Here is a 24,703-nt window from a genome sequence, read left to right on the forward strand (position 1 = left end):
CCCGCTGCTGTGTCTGTCCCGCGCTCAGTGGAATCTGGACCGTCCTTTCTGCGCCCCCACTCGTGGGACTCTTCACCACGCCACACCTGTTCCCCCCACCAGCCCAGGGCCAGTCGCGCGGCGGCCAGGTGCACAGGGCACGGGTTGAAAAGCGCTCGGTCCCTGTCAACCTAGCTGACCTTGCACAAGCCATTCGGACTTCAGAGTCTGGCACCTAGGGGGACACGAATAATCTACATACATGGCTTCAAAGTCAAAGACAGCAGGAAGAAGAAAGGCAAATGGCTGGCAAATACAAAGAAGCTCGGTTCCACTCCTAAGAAATACAAATTGAAATTATAATGAGATCCCTTGTTTCCACCATGAGGTTGGTAACAATTAAAGGGGCGCCTGGGTGGCGCAGTCGGTTAAGCGTCCGACTTCAGCCAGGTCACGATCTCGCAGTCTGTGAGTTCGAGCCCCGCGTCGGGCTCTGTGCTGACAGCTCAGAGCCTGGAGCCTGTTTCCGATTCTGTGTCTCTCTCTCTCTCTGCCCCTCCCCTGTTCATGCTCTGTCTCTCTCTGTCCCAAAAATAAATAAACGTTGAAAAAAAAAATTAAAAAAAAAAAGTGCAGTAATACCCAGTGTTGGCCAGAGTGTGAGGAAGAATCCATACTGCTGCAAGCATTGACAGGTGCAAACATTTCTAAGGATTTTGACCCCTTTCAAAATGTAGTGAAAAGTGTGAAAATGCACATATCCTTACACTTAGCAGTTGCACTTTAAGAACTGAAGTTACAGTGCACAAGTGGAAGTCTTCATCTCCTTATGAAGGCTCCCACATCACATAAAATTTATATTAAATACATTTCTGTGCTTTTCTCCTGTTAATCTGGCGTTGTCAGTTTAATTTCCAGATCCAGCCAAGGACTCTAGGAGGGTTGTTTCCTCCCCTAAAGTGCCAAACAATCCTTGAGGAAGCCTGACTCCAAATGTGGCCAAAATAATTCTAGCAGCTTATTACTGAAACTGCATCCAAAAAAATATTTTAATCCCTTACAGCCCCAGTTATGGGGCCTCCCATCTCACTGTACTTTTCTCTGAATCATAGCTTAAGTAAAATCAAATTGGTTGACACTTTCCTGGATATTTTTGTGATACGAAAAAACAAAAACAAAACCCATTATCGATATTTCACCTCTATCTTGTTAATTATCTAATTTCAAAAGATGTAGCATACATTGTGAAGATTTCTAAAAACACCATAAAAAGAAAGTCACTTTTAAAGGAGTAGTACTCAATGCTGAAAGGGGAGCAACAAAATAGTCCTTATTACATTTTTAATAAAATATAGACCAATGCCTGCCTTTCTTGAAAGCAATTGTATCCATACACATCATGATCCTTAAAAGAATTTGTATCCTTCACCCTATGAACCTAGTAATTATCACCTTGAAATAGGATCAGAACTGCAGAAAAAGATTTATATTAAAAGATATAAAAGGATGTATACACATCATAGCACATATACATGTGAAAAACTAGAAACAATCTTAATATCCTACAATAGGGAAATAGTAACCCTAGAAATAGGGTATGTTCACAAAATAAAATGTGATATATGGTTAGGAAAAAAAATTGGAAAGGAGGACATAAAAATGTTACCATTATGTGGGTGTGAATTTTTGACAATTTTTATTATTTTCATTATATTTTGTGTATCTTTCAAGTATGAGCATCTTTTTTTTTCAATACCAACCAGATATCATTAATGCCATTTACTGTACAGTTTTGGCTTTCTGCCTTCCAAGCATATGATAGGATTGTACATCCAAGCTCCTTTACGGTTGGGTGGGGCCATATACCTAGTTCTGGTTGAGAATGAAAGGGTCATTCTGGACCAAGAATTTAATTACCACTTCAAGACCCTTCACAGCTCTTTTCCTCTGGTATGATACACATCAATAAAGATGGTGGCTGCCATTAGCTTGGGTCCCTGAGTGTTTACCATGAGCATTCTTTTTGTTGACCCATCATGGACATGTAGCATAAGCAAGGAGTAAAATTTTGTGTTTTGGTCTCTGAAATTTAGAGATAACTTGGCACATGAGTATCATGTAATCTATCCTGATTGATACAGAATTGGTATTCTGAAGTGGAGTATTGCTTTAGCCAAAAGCGGGGGGGGGGGGGGGGGGGGGGGGATGGGGGAGACAATCCACGACACAATCTAAAATACATGGCTTTGGTTTAGGGACAATTGGCAAGTGATTAGAAAATAATTATCAGAGATTAGAAGGATGGCGATCCATATTATATAGTGGAAAACATTTGGTAAAACTGTCACATTGATAGCTTGGAAGGCAGATATGTACCTAATTAGCTTGTTTTTTTTGAAACAGGGTGTGAAAAACAAAATTCGTAGCATATGTCTGTTACCACTGAGTGCATTTGACAAAGTAATATAAAAAAGAAATGAGCTTAGAAAAGAATCAGCCATTTTGTTTTTTTTTTTTAAAGGATCCATCCCTTTTTTTTTTTTTTTTTTAATTTTTTTTTTTCAACGTTTATTTATTTTTTTGGGACAGAGAGAGACAGAGCATGAACGGGGGAGGGGCAGAGAGAGAGGGAGACACAGAATCGGAAACAGGCTCCAGGCTCTGAGCCATCAGCCCAGAGCCCGACGCGGGGCTCAAACTCACGGACCGCGAGATCGTGACCTGGCTGAAGTCGGACACTTAACCGACTGCGCCACCCAGGCGCCCCAAGAATCAGCCATTTTGAATGCCAGAATGAAAGTAAATAGAGAAAGTCCAGAAATATGGGAACTTGTAGGATTGGAAGGAAAAATACTGCTCATTTCCAAATGATAACACCTTTGAGTAACAAAGACTGATTATAACTCTGCTTTATTGGGAGGCTCAAATCAATGATCAAATCAAGCTTTGGATCTCTGAACAGGTTAAGGTCCCTCAGAACAACAACAACAACAACAGCAACAACAAACAATTAATGTTCTGAATTCAATAACCCTTTCAACTAGACGAACTAGCTAAGGGAAAAGAAACTAAAAGTGGCCTGATACCTACAATTAAGTAAAGATAGGGAGAGAAAAGAACAGGGAAGAAAGTGGAGAATTACAGCAACTGTAAGAAGTCTAGAAAAAGCTGCCAGTGTGGCTGTTAGCACAGGTAAGCTCACCCCAAAAAGTAGATAAGCCGCCTACCAAGTTTTTGAACTGTACCAGCCAACTAGCCACCAGCCAGAGTAAAGAGACTATAATGGTTCAAAACTTTAAAAACGTTGGTCCCAAACATTGATCACATTGATCACAGTGTACACAGTAAGCAAGCTTTTCAGCTTCCAAGAAGGATATATTCTATATATGGTAAAGGAGGATAATGGAAAAAGAAGAATGTCCAGCAACTATGAGGACAATGAGCAAGAGAAGAATTTCCAGAGTGGAATCATGGCCTAATCAAAATTCCACACCCAGGGTGTATGGAGTATATATCTACTCAAGGAGATGGCAGAATGGCTTTGGCCTAGAGGCCACTATATGTCTCCTATTGATCTCTTTCTCCAAATGAGAGAGTTTATTGCAGTTATCTTGTTCCAGTTCCGCTAGGGGTCTCTGGATAAAGAGGAGTAACATTCAGACTTGTTATAAAAACTACCACACACCGCCTAGAGTTCATGCACTTTTGAGTTTGATGCTATGACTTAGGGCAACTTTTTGGTGTGAGTGCATTTTGTGTATGAAGAAGAGTGATCCAAATATTGATGATCAGGGGCACCTGAGTGGCTCAGTTGGTTGGGCATCCGACTTCAGCTCGGGTCATGATCGTGCAGTTCGCAGGTTCGAGACCCGTGTTGGGCTCTGTGCTGACAGCTCAGAGCCTGAAGCCTACTTCGGATTCTGTGTCTCCCTATCTCTCAGCCCCTCCCCTGTTTGTGCAATGTCTCTGTCTCTGTCTGTCTCTCTCAGAAATAAACATTGAAAAAACTATAAGCAAACAAACAAAACAACAAATATTGATGATCACTAGGACAGGAAAAACTACATTCATTGATATTTTGGCTCAACTATATCTGGTTCTTCTCATTTTTACAAGATATAATTTTCTAGTTCCATTCTCTTTCAGTGAGGTCATATGACTATTTCCGGCCAATGAGATGTGAGACAAAATGACATCAGTACTTCTAAATTACCACATTTAATTGCTGGTGCAAGACTCTGCAGACTTCATTTTTCTCCACCTCCATGATTTGGGAAGCGTGTCTTGAGATGGGGCCTTAAGTGATTAGGACCAAAAGACTCCCCCTACCAACCTGTGTTGAACTTTCAACATGAATGAGAATTAAACTTTTGTTTCATTAGGCCTCAGAGATTTGGGAGGTTGTTAATACAACAGAACCTAAGCTATCCTGACTGATAAATCTACAAAAGGCAAGAGGGATTCATGATTTCACATAATTATCTTTCCTGACTTATATGCTGACAGTGTCTTTTCACACATTAAGTAGAGCTATCTCTTCCTAGACAATCTAAGGCTTCCTAACTTAATACGCAAGAGTCGATATCTTTTGGCAAATTCTCAAAGGAAACTTTCTTCCTGTAAAATCTCTAAAACTCTAAAAATAGACAGGAGAGCCAATGGCTGATTTCTGAGATCTGGGCAGATCACACAAGGGTGGAATTGGTGAAAGGAGCCCAAGTCTGATTTTCTATGGTAAGTAACATTTATCAAAAACATTTATCAAAAAATTGTGAATATTTAGAATTGAATGAAATTATCTATTTTGCTGCTGAAGAAATGCTCCCAAAAGAAACAAAAGTGACTATTCCAAACCTTGCCTTAAATATTAGGAAAACATTCTTTCTGATTGTCTGTCTGCCACAGGCTAAAAATCATACCTTTTGTACCAATCAAAATTAAATAAGGTTCTTCAAGTTTTTCTCAATATTTTGAGCTTGAAATAAGCTTACTATTCCCAAAGAACTGATATATGAGACATTTTCCCCCTAAAACAGTGAATATGAAGATTTATTATAAATTTCCAGTTTTTAGGCACCATCTCTCATTCTAAAGAGAAATGTGAAAGCAACGAGATCTTCTTTTAAGTTCATTTATTTTGAGAGAGAAGGAGAGAGACTGCGACCAGAGGAGGGGCAGAAAGAGAGAGACAGCATCCCAAGCAGGCTCCACACTGTCAGCACGGAGCCCGATTCAGGGCTCAAACTCACAAACCATGAGATGATGACCTGAGCTGAAATCAGGAGTCAGATGCTTAACCGGCTCAGCCACCCAGGTGCCCCTTTCCTTTATTTTAGATGGCAGGCAGCATGAGTTAAGTTTAGGCATAGAATCTTTTTCTAAAGCTTTTTATTTCTGCCAGCATTTTAATATAAACTTACTTCTGCCATTGGCTCCTTATGAAACATACCATATTAGGATAAAAGCTGTTCACATGTTCTTTACCAAAAAGAATTTTACCTTCTCTGAATAGAAACCTTGCATTTTACTGTTTCGTTTCTACAACTTAAAAACAATGGGATGCTAAGGAACTGGGTCTCTCTCAAACTCAAAGGCACGTGCTTTCATCTTCAGGCACTCCCCGGCATCCAGCATGATAAGTGAGGAGTCCCTAGCTTTGCATTTACCTCTCCCTTTATTCTAAGGATGTCATTCCCTTAAGCTTATTCTTCCCCTTACAAGTGTAAAGGGAAGACAATTATGGCCTTTACAAGTTCTATTTGACGAAGGTGTCTTGGAAAGAATCAGGAGACCCTTGACACTCTGGGAGAAGAAAATGTTAAATAAAAAGACCACACTCAGCTCTGAAAAATATCTTTGGGGCTCTGGAGTAAAATGCTATACAATGGGAAAGAGGGAAATGATCACCCTTGAAGTTCCTTGAAATTCAAAGTCTACAGAAATCACAAACAGCTGAATATAACAGTTCTTTGGGAAATGTTGAGTGAAGTCTGCATGTTGGTGGACCTGGGGCCAAAAGAGAATTGGCCCACATGCCCACGACAGAATGAGCCAACATAGCAGGGGGACAATGGCATCACTTATGATTGATTTCAATGGACATGGCACCTGTCCACATCACTTATGAACAAACAAAACTTTTTAATACAGTACATTTACTGCACTTGTAAGCATGCAGCAGAGTTTGAAACAAGAATTCAAAAACATGGAAATATATTTTTGTATCTAAGAATAAATGGACACTTAAGAATTCAAGGAAAGGAATTTTTTAAAGGAAATTTTTTTTAGGAAGGAAATTTTTTAAAGGAAAGGGATATTCATTTTTGTCACACATGGACAGTGCTTTGGGCTCAGAAGCTCTAATATTCATCTAATTCCATGCCTCTATTCCTCAAAGTATGCTATGCAAGCCTGACCTAGAGAACATTTGACCACTTCTACTTCTCCACCTCCATTCGTCTCCCGTTGAAAGTAAATGTTAACTAAATCCTCTAAAATTTCTTCATCCATCATCTGAAGATCTTCCATTCCAGTGAGAAGCACTGTCCTCCTAGATATTCCTGAAAATGCCTAAGAAGAAAAATACAAAAGATAAATAGAAACTTTTCTAAGACATTTGAATTGCAAAACTTTATAAGCTCTGCTTAATACTTCAGACCTTATCTTAGAAGAGACAAGGAGCCTCAGAAAGACTTTTCAAGCAACAGAATATCCAAGTCGGATCTGAGTTTCAGAAAGATAACTCAGGCAGCATTATGACAAATGGAGGAAAGAAGGGCATCCCTATGGACAGAAGGACCATAGTGACAGAAGTAGTCAGAGGTGGAAGTAACAAGACTGAATGACCAAATGAATGTTGGAGGTGAAGCAAAATGAGGAATTAAGCATGAGCTGTAGCTTTCAGGTTGGTGGACTATGTAAGACTGTGGTGCCATTTAGTACCTAAGTAGGAACAGAAAAAAGGAGGTTGGGGTATGGATAATGAGTTCAGAGAAAATGAGCAGGAAGAATCATTTTTAATGCCCAATGACAGTAGACACATGAAAGATATGTAGCTATGTCTCCATATACAAAAATATTATGTCATTACCTGAGTACTTTCAGTTTGTAAAAAGAGTGTAATAAATTAAATAAGGTATAATTTCACACTAAAATATTTTTTAAAAAAGACACACTTATTTTGCACCAAGCAGATCTGAAGAAACTATTTTGATATTGCTCACTAATAAGTCTCAAACAGTAACAGACACAACTTCTTTATTTCTGGTGAGGTGGGGTTAAGCAATAAGTTCTCAAAATGAAGGAAAGAGATGACTTTACCTGAAAATTTTTCAAGTCTGTTTCTATGTATGGAGAAACAATAACTCTATAGCAGTTTTGATTTATACAAAGCGGATATTCTTTCTTTTTCAAAATCTTGTCAGCAACTAGAAGTAAATTTTAAAAAAATTATTTTCTTTTTAATATCATAAACATTTTTAACCAAAGTTAAAACTTTCTTCAAATGAAACATCACAGTAAATAGTGAATTTAGTGATTACATTTTTAAAAATTCTACAAAAAATTCAACAGTCCACTTTAAAGACTTTGCAGTACATAATTTTGGAAAATATAAGACCAAACAATAATGGGATTTAAATAGATCTTCTGTCTTGAACTATCCACTGCAATCAGTCAATGCAGAAGTTTGTGATGTCCTCAGACAGATCTACTTTGAGCTCCATAAAATGCAATAACCATATGCAAAAAGTAGCCCACCCATCCTAACAAGACTGTGAGTCTTCCAGTTTCTCAAGAAGTATAATTGAAAACTATGATTACTGTATATAGGGGCACCTAGGTGGCTCCCCTAGGTTAAGCATCCAACACTTGATTTAGGCTCAGATCATGATCTCACAGTTCATGAGTTTGAGCCCTGTGGGGGATTTTCTCTCTTTCCCTCTCTGTCCCTCACCTGCTTGTACACACTCACTCTCTCTCTCTCAAAATAGAAGAAACTTAAAAAAAAAGAATCCTGTATATATACATTTTACAATATACATGTATACACACATATATAATTACTATATTACTACAATACATAAAATTTTATATAAAATTACTTAGTTGTCCTATAACTAATACATGATATTTTTCAGTAAGCTGATATAATGATGTTAACCAAGGGAGGGGAGGGATTTGATCGTTATCTAGAAACTGAAGGCAAATAACAAAAATTCATCAGTTTTCTCCAGCACAAAGAATAATCAGATTTATTTTGAGCAGCATTTTTCTCCTGGAGGGGAAAAAAATAATGTTTCAGATTGCATCAAGTTTAACAGAAACAGTACTTAAGAATATCGTATCACTATGTATGCTTTTTCGCCTCTCACCAGTCCATGTTGGATGGGCAATATGGTGCAGTGGTTAAGAGGCCAGGCCCCTGCTGGCAAGGATGTGGAGAAATTAAAACCCTGGTACAGTGCTGGTAAGAATATAAAATGGTAGAGCCACTGTGGAAAATAGTATGTCATCTCAAAACATTAAACATAGAATCACCATATGATCCAGGATTTCCAGAAAGATCTAGAAAGCCACTCAAGTAACCATAACTAACTAAATATTAGGGGAAAGGCAAGTTTAAGGAAATGTCTCCAGTTTTACTAAGTTAATGCTATTTTTTTTTTTAATTTTATTTTTTTAAGTAAATCTCTACACTCAACAGGGGGCTCGATCCCACAACCCCAAGATCAAGAGTTGCACATTCCACCAACTGAGCGAGACAGGAGCCCCTGCTCTTCATTATCAAGTTTCTTTAAAAAGCATGTATTACTTTGTTATGAAATAAGCAATCAATCAATGTTTTTTTTAAATTGTATACCTGGCTTTCTTTTACATATGCCAACCCAGGAGAAACCCTAAGAACTGGATTAACTAGAGCAAGATATTTTTACATTGAGAATCACTTGAACTTATTAACAAAAGCAGCTGCTGTAGAATTGTGTATTTTTTTTTAATGTTTAGTTTTTGAGAGAGAGAGAGACCGCGTGCATGGGAGAGGGGCAGAGAGAGAGGGAGACACAGAATCTGAAGCAGGTTCCAGGCTCCATGGCGTCAGCACAGAGCCACATGCAGAGCTCGAACCCACGAATGTGAGGTCATGACCTGAGCCAAAGTCAGATGCTTAACCAACTGAGCCGCCCAGGCATCCCAAATTGTATATTTTTAATCATAAGAATGTAAAGCCCCCTCAGATGATTTGGTAAAAACTCCATTTCTACCTAAAAAGGGAACAGATGTCTCACTGTTCTTTCCATTCATGCCTTGCCTTCCCTGGAATCTACTCCCTCCAACTAAGAGACCGTTGTCCATCTTAATAGGTGGGATAGGAAGTGATAGTTTATACATATGTATTTCTAAATTTCTCTGCCACATACTCACTATAATTTGGGGTTCATTATTTACCCTCCCTAGGACTCAGTTTCCACATCAATAAAATGGGTACGACACCTGTCTTCAGAATTGTGCTATGGATAAGAGGAGACACATGTATAGAACACCTGGCTCTTTGCCTGGCATGTGCTGAGAATGCACAAAGTTGATGTGCTTGAAATATTATTCTCAGTAGCATTCACAGAAATCATTCTCAGGACTCCACCATTTTAAAAGGTTTTTAAAAATCTATTATTATTCTACTTAATAAATTCCAAACAGAAGAAGTAGCAAAGGAATACTTTCAGAAATGGCAGAACATAGAGGCGCCTGGGTGGCTCAGTCGGTTACGTGTCCACCTTGGGTTCAGGTCATGATCTTGCGGTCTGTGGGATTGAGCCCCACATCGGGCTCTGCGCTGATAGCTCAGAGCCTGGAGCCTGCCTCAGATTCTGTGTCTTCATCCCTCTCTCTACCCCTCCCCCACTCATGCTCTGTCTCTCTCCATCTCTCAAAAAATGAATAAACGTTTAAAAAAAATTTTTTTTAAGAAATGGCAAACATAAATATAAATGGTAGAGTATTTTTTAACTTCCTACATGTGTGAATACCTCCAGTTTCCAAAAATGTAATCACAGCACTCCGGGACTGCTTATCATACTGCACGCATAGCACTTCTCCACCTCCGTTTCGGGACTTAGAAAAGCTCAGTTCTAGCTTGTCTCTCATCTGATCTTCAGGCAATTCATCAGGAATTTCAGTAACATTGATCTTCACCTTAGACACTTCTACATGAACCTGGGAAATCATTTCATATTCAGAAATATGGATGAGAAAAGTGCTCACATCTAACAGAATTCTAAAAAGCTTTAATCAACGTGTTACCTGGAATCTGACTCCCGAATTTAATGGAACTGGCTTGGCCATAACCTCCACATCTACATCCTCTATCTGCACGTGATGTTTCCCCATTCTGATGACATTTTGGGCAACTGAAAAATAATTTGGGAGTATTAATTTCCAATATTTCAATAAATTTTTTCACTTCTGGTTAAGAACAAATTATCCTAAATATTTAAAATTTTCTTGAATTCTAAAGGATCTAGGGGCGACTGGGTGGCTCAGTCAGTTGAATGTTCGACTTTGGCTCAGGTCATGATCTCGCAGTTCACGAGTTTGAGCCCGGCATCAGGCTCAGTGCTGACAGCTCGGAGGCTGGAGCCTGTTTCGGATTCTGTGTCTCCCTCTCTCTTTGCCCCTCCCCCGCTCATGCTCTGTCTCTCTTTCTCTTGACAATAAATAAGACATTTTTTTAAAATTAAAATAAAATAAAATAAAGGATTTAATTTTTTTTAATTTTCTTAGGGCTTCTAAGTGATAACGGTCTTGCCACCAAAGCGACAAACAAATATATTAATGTTAAAATATCAAAATACATCAGCAAAAATGACAAAACTTCCAGTTATAAGATGAAGGAGTACCAGGGATGCCATGTACAACATGGTGACTACAGCGAACACTGCTGTGCAGTATACAGGAAAGGGGTTAAGAGAGTAGAGCCTAAGTGTTCTCATGACAAGCAAAAAAAAATCCTTTTTCCTTTTTTTTTTTTTTTTTTTTTGTTGTAGCTATAGGAATTCTTTTCATTGCACATAAATGAGAAGATGGATGTTGGCTGCACCTACTGTGGTCATCATTTCACAGTACATGTAGATCAATGCATCATGCTGTACACCTTAAACTTACATAGTGATATGTATCAATTATTTCTCAGTAAAACCGGAAACAAATGATAGTGTAGAAATTCTCATCGGGGCGCCTGGGTGGCTCGGTCGGTTGGGCTTCCGACTTCAGCTCAGGTCATGATCTTACAGTCCGTGAGCTCGAGCCCCGCGTCAGGCTCTGTGCTGACAGCTCGGAGCCTGGAGCCTGTTTCAGATTCTGTGTCTCCCTCTCTCTCTGCCCCTCCCCTGCTCATGCTCTGTCTCTCTCTGTCTCAAAAATAAATAAAAGCATTAAAAAAAATTAAAATTAAAAAAAAAAGAAATTCTCATCAAGTTCTAGATTCAGCTCTTAAGAGATAAGCCTGGTGATTCTTTAGAAATTCATATATTATTTCAGCACAGCCACACACCCTTCCTCTCCACGGTTCACAGAATGACCAGAGAATTCCCTTAGTGCATTAAGGCACAGCCAGAAACTTCTTCCACGTTAAGTAAGCTGGAAAAACTTTTGTGTCAGTGTCATTCTGACAATCTTATTTATCATTTGTCACTTCTCTTTAATATGTCAAAAACCAAAGAAATAAATTCTCATTTTTGTCTTTCTTAAGGTTTCCATATTAAAGAAAGACCACACGGGCTTGAATATCAAAGTGCAAATCTTTTTTTTTTTTTTTGCCATATTTAATGAGGAATTTTACTTTTGCTAAAACGCCCTGGAGATCACTCATTAAAAAGATGATAGCTTATACCAATCACAAAACTATCAAATCTAATTTATTTGTGCAAATGGGAGAGGCTCAGTAATATAATTATGCCAAAAATTAAAACTCCAGACAGCAACTATAGTTCGGTTTAAAATGCATATGGGTGTGTATTTATTTTTAATTATGTGATATGAGAGTTTGTAACACCTCGACTGTTAATACAGAGCTGCTTAACCTAATTTGTCACAAAGATAAGAGATGCCCACTCCCAGTCCTATAAATCTCACATGTGTTTATGACAACTGAACAGCATACACACCACAGATGAAGGAAGAGGGAAACAGGCTAAAAGGCAGGGCGTTGTCTTGTGGGAATTCACACTCATTGTACTGAGGTATGACTGGATAACTTGAATTACAACTTACGTTCTTGTTAGTGGCAACAGGCAACAATAACAGAAAATGTCAATGAAGTAACAGTTAGATGATGTTCTTTCCCTTCCACACCCCACCCCCCCACCCAAACTCCAACATCTGGTGATCTGACGCAGCTGAAAGGGACCACTTGCGTTTCAGCTTTTGTGACTCTGACTATCAAAAGCCAACTTCTGTTTAATTGTGTATGAGCCCAAAGTTGTCCCAGGGGAGCAAGACCTCAGAGCTGGGCCAAGAGTGGAAACAGCGATGCAACTGTTTCTGAAGAGAACCCTATTCCCAGCATTCCCAGGTAATTCCTGCACAGAATCCCTGCCTCCCAAATCCTCGCTTCCGTCTTTTGATTATATCCCCATCACCATTGCCGACTGCCAACACAGGGCTCTTGGCACCCTCATCTGTAGAAGCAGACCCAGGGTGGACCCATGGTGAACGAACAGCATGTGCCTATGCTAACCTGCTAGAATGTCTTTCCTTTTAACATATATTTGCAGACTATGGTGATGGACCAGGTGTACGGAGACACGAGTTATAACCATAGATTCTCAGAACCTGAGCACCGGAAGGGCTTAAGACCATCTGGCCCCACCCCATAATGTGACAAATACAAGAACGAAGGCCCAGCATAGTGGCCTGCTCCGAGGACTGCTGGTCTAGGAGAATGGACGTGGGTCCTCAGGGTTTGGCTCTCAGCTTTGCAATGTTTAACAGTATGAACCTTGAGTGAGTTCTTTATCTTTCCTTATCTGGAAAATTCCCAACAAGTAGCAATAATGACAGCTAACATTTATGAAGTGTTTATTATGTTTATTATTATGTGTCAGATACCATGCTAAGTATTTTACCAACATTTCTCATTTAATACTCAACGCAAATCCCATGAGATAGGTACTACCACTGCCATAAAAATCTGAGATTTAGGAAGAACCCAACTAAAATCACACTTCTAGAAATGGGAAAATCTGGCATACAAAGCCAGATTCTCCTCACTAAGGAGAATAGAGTCCTACACCATGGCAGACTTAGCAAACATCAGGTCCCATTCCTAAACCTCAGACTCTTGGACTCTTTCCATTCACTGGTCATGTGCCCTTAGGTAAGTCACTTAAACACCTGAGAATCTGTTTTCTTGGTTATAAGATGCAAAGAGTAATTCTCCTATCATATTGCTTTCACAGAGTCAAGTAAGTATAAAATGAGATGTCTTTAAGAACTCTGAGAACCATGTAGAGCTCTACTACCTTAAAACATTATTACTAGTTAAAAAGGGGGGGAGTTGGGGCGCCTGGGTGGCTCAGTCGGTTAAGCGTCCGACTTCAGCTCAGGTCACGATCTCGCGGTCCGTGGGTTCGAGCCCCGCGTCGGGGTCTGGGCTGATGGCTCGGAGCCTGGAGCCTGCTTCTGATTCTGTGTCTCCCTCTCTCTCTGCCCCTCCCCCGTTCATGCTCTGTCTCTCTCTGTCTCAAAAATAAAAATTAAAAAAAAAGGTTAAAAAAAAATTTAAAAAAAAAGGGGGGGGGCAGCTTCTGGGGGTTTAGTTGGATGGGTGTCCTATCCTTGATTTCAGCTCCTACCCTGAGTCAGGTCATAATCCCAGGGTCGTGGGATTGAGCCCTGCATCAGGCTCCTCACTGAGCATAGAGCCTACTTGGAATTCTCTCTCCCTCTCTCTCTCTCTCTCTCTCAAAAATAAAGTATTACTAGTAGTATTTGGAGGTAGCAGATGGAGTAAAAACACTAGTGTTGGACATCACAACACCTTGAGTCCCAGAGTCATGTTCTGAACAAATGATCATACTCAACGCTCTTTTTTTTTAATTTTTTTTAACATTTATTTATTTATTTTTGAGAGACAGAGAGAGACAGAGCACAAGCGGGGGATGGGCAGAGAGAGAAGGAGACACAGAATCTCAAGCAGGCTCCAGGCTCTGAGCTGTCAGCAAAGAGCCTGACGTGGGGCTCGAACTCACAAACCGCGACATCATGACCTGAGCTGAAGTCGAACGCCCAACCGACTGAGCCACCCAGGCACCCCACTCAACGCTCTTAATGTCTGAGTTTTCTCATCAAAAAATGGGGACAATCCTACCTGCCCCAAGGTGTTACTATGAGATGATATGAAATGACAAATATTAAAATTATAAAGCAATAGCCAAATATCTATGAAAGCTCTTTGAAAGTGCCTGTGCTTTCCAAAAGTAACATGATCGAATTTTTGAACATTACTCATACCTTCTTCTTTTTCAAAGGTGATAAGTGCTTGTCCTTTCTGTAGCTCATAAAGAACTTGCGAGCTCACTTGAAATGAACAGGAGACATTTAAAAACTGGCTGTCATTCTCAGGATTCTCTAAAGATGTGAATTTCATCTCTGTTTCAGGAATATCCTCTTTAATCTAATTTAAACAGAAATGTTTGATTAAAATCAAGACAAGAAATAACTTAAGCCTTTCCTGTGATAATGTGATTTGATCATCCAATAATTCATTCTCCACTGATTTCAGAACCCCACAGAATGCTAAGTGTGGTCTTAGTGAATATCTTTAGTAATTACTTCTTCCCAGGTAAGTACTCAGTAAAGTAATCAGATGCTGATCCTTTAATATTATTTCCCAGATGAAATTATAAGTATATAATCTCTCATTTTATCTAATCAATGTTTAAACTAGCCACTATTGGATGGTGTTCGATTCTAAAGTCTACATCATTCCTGTAGATAAGTACCTTTTAAACAACTATACCAATAATAGGGTATCCTACAAGGGAATCATAAGACAATATGTTTATTCTCATTGCAAAGTGTTATAAATTAGAGTTGCATATATACTAAGTTTATTTTAATAGCAAACCCAGAAAATTTCATCCAAAAAGAAAGCCTCCCAAATTATATGATTTAATAATTGTCAAATTTAAATTCCCCCTTCCCCAACACCTGCCCATCAACTTTTAAAAAAAAATTTTTTTTAACGTTTATTTATTTTTGAGAGAGACAGAGCTTGAGTGGGAGAGGGGCAGAGAGAGAGGGAGACACAGAATCCGAAGCAGGCTCCAGACTCTGAGCTGTCAGCACAGAGCCGGACGCGGGGCTCAAACCCACGGACCGTGAGATCATGACCTGAGCAAAGTCGGACAGTGCCCATCAACTTTTTAACCATTACCAAACTTAGATTTATAAAAATGTGAAGGGACACTATCAACAAGATTCATAATCTGAAGGGTAAAGTTAAGTGGTTATACTTATCTGTTTAAAATCATTGGGATTAACAGACATATACAACTACACATAAATGCACAAATGAATCTGTTGTTTGCATTTCTATTTCCCATGATTATTTTACATGCTGAAAGAAAATTTGTGTGTTATTGCAAAGGGGTTAGAAATATTCAATGAGTTATTTGACCTAATTTCACATTTGTTCTATATCTTCACATGTAACTTCAGTAGAATCTCTAATTTCCATAAGTCCAGTTTCAAAACAATTGGCAGTGTCTGATAATAGGCGGAGTGTTTCCCAATAATGTGGAAATACCCAATATACCCTGAAAAGTCGACAGCTTTCTGGAATGAAAGTGCCTGATTCTGGTCTTGGGCACACTTGGCCAGGAGCAACTCATGTATGCTCTCTGGACCATAGTTTCAGTCCTCTGTAAACTGTATCAGCTGAGCTGGCTGGGTTCCCAAGATCCTTTGAGTGACAGGACTGGCTGATTTCATCTCCAGTCTGAGAAGTAACGACAATTGTAACAGTGTCCCATAAGTCCCATAAACATGGGGAACTCCACTTCCTGATATTCAATATCCTATCCCCCATTTCAGAAACAAAATATGACAATGCTTTAAGCATTTTAACTGTTTAAAGGAACAGTATGAGTTGTCATGGAGAAAAAGGAGTGAAAGTTATGTCTAATTCAAATACAGGAAAATTTAGGAGAGGATTTAAATGGTGAAGATATATGTCCAATTTTTTTAAACTGTGAAATCCATTTAAGTTACTTGGATGAAGAGAACAATAAAGGCACTTAGTGAGAAGACGAAGAATTTGATCCCAAAGTGATCGATAATGACCATTTTGTTTTGTTTTGCATTACCATATACATAAATAAAAATTTAAAAACATACACATAAATATAAAAAAATGTATTATCAGAAACGTACAATCAGATGAAATTTTACAAAAACGATCACACACATGTGACCAGCACCCAGATCAATAAACAGAACATGACCAACACCCAAGAAGCCCTCTTGGGTTCTCTTCCAGTTCCTACCTGCTGCCAAGGGCAACCAGGATGCTAACTTTTAACATCCTGCTGTTATGCATTATTTAAATGGAAGCATATGGGGCACCTGAGTGGCTTAGTGGGTTAAGCACCTGACTTCAGCTAAGGTCATGATCTCGCAGTTCATGCATTTGAGACCCACATCAGGCTCTGTGCTGACAGCTCAGAGTCTGGAGCCTGCTTTGGATTCTGTGTCTCCCTCTCTCTCTGCCCCTCCCCCACTCGTGCTCTGTCTCTGTCTCTCACAAATGAATAAATGTTAAAAAAATGTTTTAATTAATAAAAATAAAAATAAATGGAAGCACTTGGTATATCCTCTTTTATGTTTTTTGCTTCAACATTGTGTTTATGAAATCCATCCATGTGGCTGCATATAGCTGTGACCTGTTCATTCTCATTGCTGTATGGTATTCCATTGTGTGAATACACCCCAAATTAATAATTCAGTCTAGTGGGGAGAGACAGTTGAGTTGTTTTCAGTTTGGGGCTATTACAAACAATGGTGCCATCAATGTTTACAGTGTTTTAAAAGTGAATTCTGTGTAACTAAATTGTTTTTTTTTGAAAAATGGTGTCCGTTAAGAATGTGATATACAAAATAAAGAGGTACCTGGGAGTTTATGGTGGACTCTTGTAACTCGGCCTCAAGCCTTTGGATCTCCTCCTTTAACTGAGTATTCTCCTTTGCAATTTTATCAATTAATCTCTAAAAAATATCAAACAGCACCAAAAAATTAAACAGCTCCTGACTTCATTTTTCTAAACAAATTAAAGAAGCTAAATTTCTATCATCTTGATAAAGGCAAAGAAAGACATCATCGTTATCACCTAATAATTCTCCTACCACTGACAAGTAGTATTATCTCCATCATGCAAACAAGGAAACTACCTTTCACACTAGACCAAGGTCACAGACATTTTTATAGTGGGGCAAGGATTGAGACCCAGACCTGAATCTCATTTCAGTGTAACTCCTTGCCTGGCTATTTGTGACAACAATATGACTTTTAAATTGCACTGTAATTGTGGACATATGTTACTCAAAGGCAATTTAAAAAATTTTTGCTATGATTCCCACAGTACAGCTGCCTTGACATGCCAGACATATGGCCCTGGGTAAGTGGCTTAAGCTACCTGAACCCCCATCCCCTCATGGGTCTCATCAGATAATTGTTAAGAAAGCTCTTAACTTCTGGGTGCAAATCAAAAAAAGGAGGAAGGGAGTGAAAGAAAACAGCTAATGTTGTAAGCCTTGTAAGAGAAAGAACAGAAATACGATTCTTTTTGTAAGGTTTGAATAATGGAAATAAAATTTTTGAAAAAAATTCAAAGTAATGTTGGACAAAAACATACAAAACATGCCTCACTGCAAAACTAATAGATATAAATTAATTTTTAATAGTACCCAGTAATTTTTACCTCTCTTTGTTCATCTTTCATAAATTCTTCCTCTAACCAAAGCTCCTCGTGAACTTGGCTTTTGTTATTTCCACTGTCTGCCATGATTCCTAATTATTACAAAAAAGTAAATATTTTAAAAATCATACATATACACAAATTCAAGAAGAAATAACTTTTATCCTTTTACAAAAGAAGAAATGTATTTTTGTTATATTTTTTCCCTATCATCAAAGTTTTTATTATCATGTGGCTTATATTTGAACAATGCCTATATTTCAAATAACTTTCATACCTATACAGACATAAAAGGGGTCTAGAAATCCTTTGCTTTTCAACACAATGATAGAAAATAACAGGGGTGCCTGGGTGGCTCAGTCAGTTAAGCATCTGAATCTTGATTTTTGGCTCAGGTCATGATTTCATGGTAGTAGGCCGAGCTCTGCATCAGGCTCTACACTCACAGCTCTCTCTCCCTCTCTCTCTGCTCCTCCCCTGCTCATGTGTGTGCTCAATCTCTCTCTCTCTCTCTAAAAAACAAATAAATAAACTTAAAAGAAAAAAACACAAGTCTAAAATTTTTTTAAAAAGGAAAGAAAATAACAGGTATTAATATTCCTTTGAGGTTCACATCTTAATCATAACATGGTGCCCCATATTAAAAGATTACTATTTTGGTCTTTTCAAAGATTTTGATTTATCTAATTCTTCCTATTGTACTCCCCAAATGTAAATGGAGTAGAAAGGCCCCAAACACCCTTCCTCTGCATGTACGGAAATTCTTATCAGAATTTTCACAAATCCTCCCCTGTCCAGACACCTGAATAGGAAAAAAATTACATCTTTACTTCTTTTTTTTTTCTTAACATTTATTTATTTTTTGAGAGACAGAGAGAGACAGAGCACGAGCAGGGGAGGGGCAGAGACAGAGGGAGACACAGAATCTGAAGCAGACTCCAGGGTCTGAGCTCTTAGCACAGAGCCCGATACGGGACTCAAACTCACGAACCGTGAGACCGTGACCTGAGCTAAAGTTGGTCACTTAACTGACTTAGCCACCCAGGTGCCCCAAAAATTACATCTTTACTTCTAACAACCTCTCACTGAAACATCTCTCTTCAGATATGAACATAAGGCAACAAGCCACACAGTATTTGCAGCACCTGGACAAAAGTCACCAAGAGGACACAAATATTTTCATAAAATATTGTAACTGTTGCAGAAGTCCTGAAATATGTTTGTGTTTAACCTTGTTTCAAAATGATGGCAGCTACTAAACTCATTACTAGGTATTGTGATATGCTGTAATATATTGATGTATATTACTATATCAAAAATTTGCTTTTTTAAATATTTTGATAATCATATTTCAATATAATTGGTTTCCTTTGTAATTGTCTATATATTATTTTATACATTAAAAAAAAAATTTTAAAGGCCTATAGGCTTTATCAGACTGGCAAGGAATCCATGGCACAAAAAAAGTAAACATTTGCCTGCATATGAATTTACCAGATGTAAGTCCCAGATCAAAATTGAGACAAGGAATAATATAACAACTATTTTTATTGCTTTAAAAACATATTAAAAACCAGTTTGTGATATAATATAATCCTCTAAAATTTCAAGAGCTAAATTCTCACTACTCCTGTAGAAGAAACAGGAAAAATATTTATCCCTCCTTAAAAATAAAACAGAAGACTGGGGGGCCTAGGTGGCCCAGTCAGTTGGTCATCTAACTCTTGGTATCAGCTCAAATCATAATCTCATGGTTCGTGAGTTTGAGCCTCACATCGGGCTCTGCCCTAACAGGGAGCCTGCCACAGATTCTCTTTCCCTCTCTCTTTGCCCCTCCCCTGCTCCTGCTCCCTCTCTCTCAACATAAATAAATAAACATTTTAAAATTAATTAGTTAGGGGCACCTGGGTGGCTCAGTCGGTTAAGCATCTGACTTTGGTTCAGGTCATGATCTTGCAGTTTGTGAGTTCCAGCCCACATCGGGCTCTGTGCTGACAGCTCAGAGCCTGGATCCTGCTTCAGATTCTGTGTCTCCCTCTCTCTCTGTCCCTCCCCTGCTCACGCTCTGTCTCTCTCTGTCTCTCAATAATAAATAAATGTTAAAATTTTTTTAAAAAATTAAAAATTAAAAAAATTAAAATTAATTAATTAAATAAAATAGAAGACTGGCAAAAAAAATAGTGTGAACACTAGCAGTTTCCAAAAACAGAGGGAATCACGTAGCACCTGGATCTTGGTTTCTAATCTATTCTCCAATAAACAGAACCAGGGCTCCTTGCAACAATGGCTGATTCTACCTATGGGACAAGAAATATACAAGATAAGCCTGGAGCTTCCAATGGTTAAACATACATAAAGGGGGTTTTTCAAGTAAGTAAATATACAGAAGATAAAAGGAGCCAGGTTTTTCATTGCCAGGGAAGGTAATTATAAATATAGAAAGAAAACTAGAATGAATGCTATGGATTAGAAATGGAGATATCAGTGTAATCTCATGATATCCATAGGCAGAATGACAGAAAGATACATACATGCTGTACATATCTATCTGTATATATACACCTAGCTCTGTCTGCTGAGAGGGCCTGGAAGAAAAGACAATAGCAATGAGTACACCTAGCCCCCAGAATTTGGTTTCTGATACCATCCTCCACTACAAGGAACCAAGGATTTTCAGAGAAATGGTTGATACCAGGACTGGGACAGGAAAAATACAAAATAAGCACCTAATGTTGCCAGAAAGCAAAGAAGTGCTCAAAGAATGATGAGGGCATGTCGAAAAGACATGAAACCCAGCTTGAGGAGGTTCTCACTGGCCAAATCTGGGACTAAATAAAGCATAAAAATAAATAATGACACTGAGTATCATTATGAATTAAGCCTAAAAAAATGTCCACTGAGTAAATTAAAAATCTGTGAGTCCATACCAACATACATACATACACACATACATACATAAATTGAAATTTTGGTAAGAAAAAGACCATCCAGTTAGTTTCAAAATACTTCCACACAACCGGGGCACCTGGGTGTCTCAGTCGGTTAAGTGTCCGACTTCAGCTCATGATCTCACGGTTTGTGAGTTCAGGCCCCGCATCGGGCTCTGTGCTGACAGCTCAGAGCCTGGAGCCTGCTTAAGATTCTGTCTCCCTCTCTCTCTGCCCCTCCCCCCCCCTGTCAATAATAAAGGTTAAAAAAATTAAAAAATACTTCCATACAACATATTAATTTCAAAGGGTAAAAAGTAGCTTTACATTGAAGAAGCCGGGCAGATGCCACCATAATAAAATAAACAAAGTAAATAATGAAGTAAGCCAAAATCATCTGCCATCTGATAGGGTGCACTTAGAACACAGCATGACTTCTATGATATTCCTGCCAAAGATACGTAATCTGAATCTCAGTATGAGGAAACATTAGATAAACTGGCCTGTTCTCTCCAAAAGTGTTAAGCTCATGAAAGCCAGTGAAAGACTGAGAAACTCTTCCAGACAGAAGGAGACTAAAGGGACATCACAACTAAATGCAGTACATGACTCTGAATTGGGCCTTTTTGCTACACAGGATATTATTAGTACAACTGTCAAAATGTGAATGGGATCCAAGGATTTGATGGCAGTAATGTATCAATATTAATTTGATTTTGATGACTGAATTTTAGGTAGAGAATATGTTTTGTGTAGGAAATATATATTCAAGAATTCCAGAGCAATGGGTCTTGAAGTTAAAATCTTATTCTCAAATAATTCAGGAAAAAGGAAAGTTGTTTGTTTTGTACTTGCAACTTTTCTGTAAGTATGAGATGGTTTCAAAATATATTAGTAGCTCCCTATTGCAGCAACTACAGAATCCTTTTAATGAGACTCAACAGTCATCTGAGGTCTTACACAATCTAACCAAAACTTACTTTCTAGTCTTATTCAGACAACTTCTACACTAAGCACCCTAACCATACTGAACACTTGAAGGTCCCTCCTTTCCCTCCTGTCCCTCAATATGTCATATACTTCCTCTCCTCTCAACCTTAATGAAATTCTACTGTTCTTCAAGGTCCATCCCAAATTTCCCCCAAGTTTTTAAAGCCTTTTCTGATTCCCCTAAAGGACATTACTTCTCCCTCTTTTATCTCTTTTGGAGAGCTTTAATTATTTGTATGCCTGTGTCATTTTCCATGACTAGATGTTTATGACCTTGAGGCCAAGGACCATGTCCACTCCTCCTTGCATCCATTCAGAGCACAATATAAGAATACACACTGACAACTGTGGTATCTTAACTAGTATTTGTTCTGCTCAGGACATTCCATACATGTGAAGTTCTCTTATTACATTTCCGGAAAGCAGAAATGGCAACATTATTTGTTTGATTGCTTTTTTTAAAATCAATATTTTTAAGAGTTTGTAATAAAGACTCTCAATATATTTAACTCATATAAATGGTCTACTACATAATACTCCCAGAACTTTTTTTGGTATATTTAGTGTCTGGATACTTCCCCTTTTTGCTTAGTGGGATGTACAGTAATAGGCTTCCTTTTATACCATCAGATAGTAGGCAAAATAATGACCCTCTCAAAGTTGCCCATGCCTAATCCCCAGAATCTATGAATATGTCAGATTACAATTAAGGTTGTAGATTGAATCAAGGTCACTAATCAGACGACTTTAAAATATGAAAATCATTCTGGATTATCCATGGGGCCAATATAATCATGAAGGCCCTTAAAAGTAAAAGAGGAAAGCCAAAGAGCAGAGTCAGAGTGAGATGTGACTACAGAATAATGTTCAGAGAGATGCAGTGATGCTGCCTTTAAAGATGGAGAAAGAACATCACTAAGCCAAGGAAGGAGGGCAGCATACAGAAACTGGGGGAAAAAAAAAGAAAACAGGTTCACCCCAGAAGCCTCCAGAAAGAAAAGCAACTCTGCAGACACCTTGATTTTAGCCCAATGGGATCCAGGTTCGCCTTCTAACCTGTAGACTTTATTTTTTTTAAATATATATGAAATTTATTGTCAAATTGGTTTCCATACAACACCCAGTGCTCATACCAACAGGTGCCCTCTTCAATGCCCATCACCCACTTTCCCCGCCGCCCCACCCCCCCATCAACCCTCAGTTTATTCTCAGTTTTTAAGAGTTTCTTATGGTTTGGCTCCCTCCTTCCCTCTTTTTTTCCCCCTCCCCCATGGTCTTCTGTTAAGTTTCTCAGGATCCACATAAGAGTGAAAACATATGGTATCTGTCTTTCTCCGTATGACATTTCACTTAGCACAACAACCTACAGACTTTCAAGATAATAAATTTGCGATTTTTAAGCCACTAAGTCTATGGTAATTCTTACGACAGCGAATGAAAAATCCAATGCAAATCATCACCACTCACCTACCACCTATTTTCCTAATATACTCATATCACTTTGTGCCAGGCCTGATAGAATGGAATCCTTCCATACGCCTGCCCCGCAGCAAATGACAGGAAATGAGGGGAAGGAAGAAAGGAAGTCGTTTTTAATACAATGGCGGTACACATATATAGTTTAAAACAAAACAAAACAAACTCATGCATGTTCTAGAGACAGAAAAACAGCGTGCTTTCCTTTGGATCTCTTTCAAGAAAATCCTTGCATATTCCAAAAAGTGAGGCACAACTGCCAAACCCTGCACCTGACAAGGAGAGTAAATCTTAAGGAATCAAGTTCCCCTAAGAACTACATCGAGAGACTCTCACAGGAACACTGAGGAAACACCAACCATTTTAAGTTTCAATTTCCCAAATTAAGCAAACCAAGAGGACGGGGTCAGAGGCCAGAGCGGGGGAGGGGATGGTGGTGAGACAGCCGGGGCCCGCTTCACCCCCGCCCTGCACGCACCCTGGCGGCTGTGTCACCGTAGCGACCCCTCGGCTCGCTGCCGGCCGCCTCCCCCCTTGCCGCCCCGGGACCCGCGGAACCCGCCTCCCTCCCCATCCAGGGCCTCTCTAGGAGCAGGGATGGGGATGGGGGGGGGGGGGGGGCAGGGCGCCACTCACCCGCCTCTCCGGTGGGACGCGGCTCCCAGCGAGGGCGCCCTTCCGGAAACTTCACCGGGCTGAGCGCGGAAGGAGCGTCGCCAGAAGTCCCGGGGTCGCACGCAAGGGCTGCCTTATTCCCAAATGCTCGTAGTTCGTAGTTCGGATCAACAGCTTGGTTGCTAAAACCAAAAACAACCACCCCCCCTCGCCGTCACCCCCCCCCCGCAAAAAAAAAAAAAAAAAAGGAAAAGACGTTAAAAGGGAAAGGGAGGGAAGGAGAAGAGAAGGAAAAGACAGACGAAATTGTTGCTCATATGGAGATTTTCTTTAAAAGTAACCACTGTTCCCACAGCTCTTTCTGCCCCTGGGTCCTGTCCCCCGAGGCTTAATGTAAATCACCTTTTTTCACCCGAAGAAAAACAAAAACAAAGAGAAACAACAACAACAAAAAAAAACTAACCACTGTTGGAATACCAAATGTGGTGTCTCCAATGATGAATTACTCACAAGTTGTAAGTATTTTCAGTTTCGATTTTTAAGACGTGGTTCTTTTGATACAGAAAATAAACTGTCAGGTACCAAAGCACAGAGGGGTTGGGTGAAGTAGGTCAAGGGGATTAACATGTACAAACTTCCAATTATAAAATAAATAAGTCACAGGGATATAACGTACAGCACAAGAAATATAGTAAATAATATCGTTAATAACTTTGTATGGTGACAGGTGGTAACTAGGCTTATCAC

General features: G+C 39.1%; 1 protein-coding gene across 3 annotated transcripts; it reads right to left on the bottom strand.

Moving 5' to 3' along the window:
- Nucleotides 1-5,404: 5,404 nt before the first annotated feature.
- Nucleotides 5,405-24,454, bottom strand: NMI (N-myc and STAT interactor). 3 transcript variants are annotated; one of them, XM_030325259.1, is made up of 9 exons: nucleotides 24,420-24,454; nucleotides 23,978-24,138; nucleotides 17,952-18,040; nucleotides 17,143-17,238; nucleotides 14,485-14,647; nucleotides 10,276-10,382; nucleotides 10,002-10,188; nucleotides 7,300-7,406; nucleotides 5,405-6,549 (listed from the first exon to the last, which is right to left on the bottom strand). In XM_030325259.1, exons 3-9 carry the CDS (start codon nucleotides 18,033-18,035, stop codon nucleotides 6,364-6,366), a joined length of 930 nt encoding a protein of 309 aa, XP_030181119.1. In that variant the 5' UTR covers nucleotides 18,036-18,040; nucleotides 23,978-24,138; nucleotides 24,420-24,454; the 3' UTR covers nucleotides 5,405-6,363. The 3 variants fall into 3 exon arrangements, with proteins under 3 accessions (XP_030181119.1, XP_030181121.1, XP_030181120.1); XM_030325261.1 differs by lacking the exon at nucleotides 23,978-24,138 and having other exon boundaries at nucleotides 24,420-24,442; XM_030325260.1 differs by lacking the exons at nucleotides 23,978-24,138; nucleotides 24,420-24,454 and adding an exon at nucleotides 23,333-23,419.
- Between the last annotated feature and the right edge of the window lie 249 nt (nucleotides 24,455-24,703).

Source organism: Lynx canadensis, chromosome C1, assembly GCF_007474595.2.
Source record: "Lynx canadensis isolate LIC74 chromosome C1, mLynCan4.pri.v2, whole genome shotgun sequence".
NCBI classification, from domain to species: Eukaryota; Metazoa; Chordata; class Mammalia; order Carnivora; family Felidae; genus Lynx; species Lynx canadensis.

Bases quoted from the DNA above. Each gene is read 5' to 3' on its own strand.
- NMI (XM_030325259.1), bottom strand. From the start codon at position 18,035: ATGGCAGACAGTGGAAATAACAAAAGCCAAGTTCACGAGGAGCTTTGG. The intron at 10,383-14,484 runs GTATGAGTAATG...ATTATTTTTCAG, and splicing joins CACCTTTGAAAAAGAAGAAG to TTGCCCAAAATGTCATCAGA. The intron at 10,189-10,275 runs GTAACACGTTGA...ATGATTTCCCAG, and splicing joins ATTCGGGAGTCAGATTCCAG to GTTCATGTAGAAGTGTCTAA.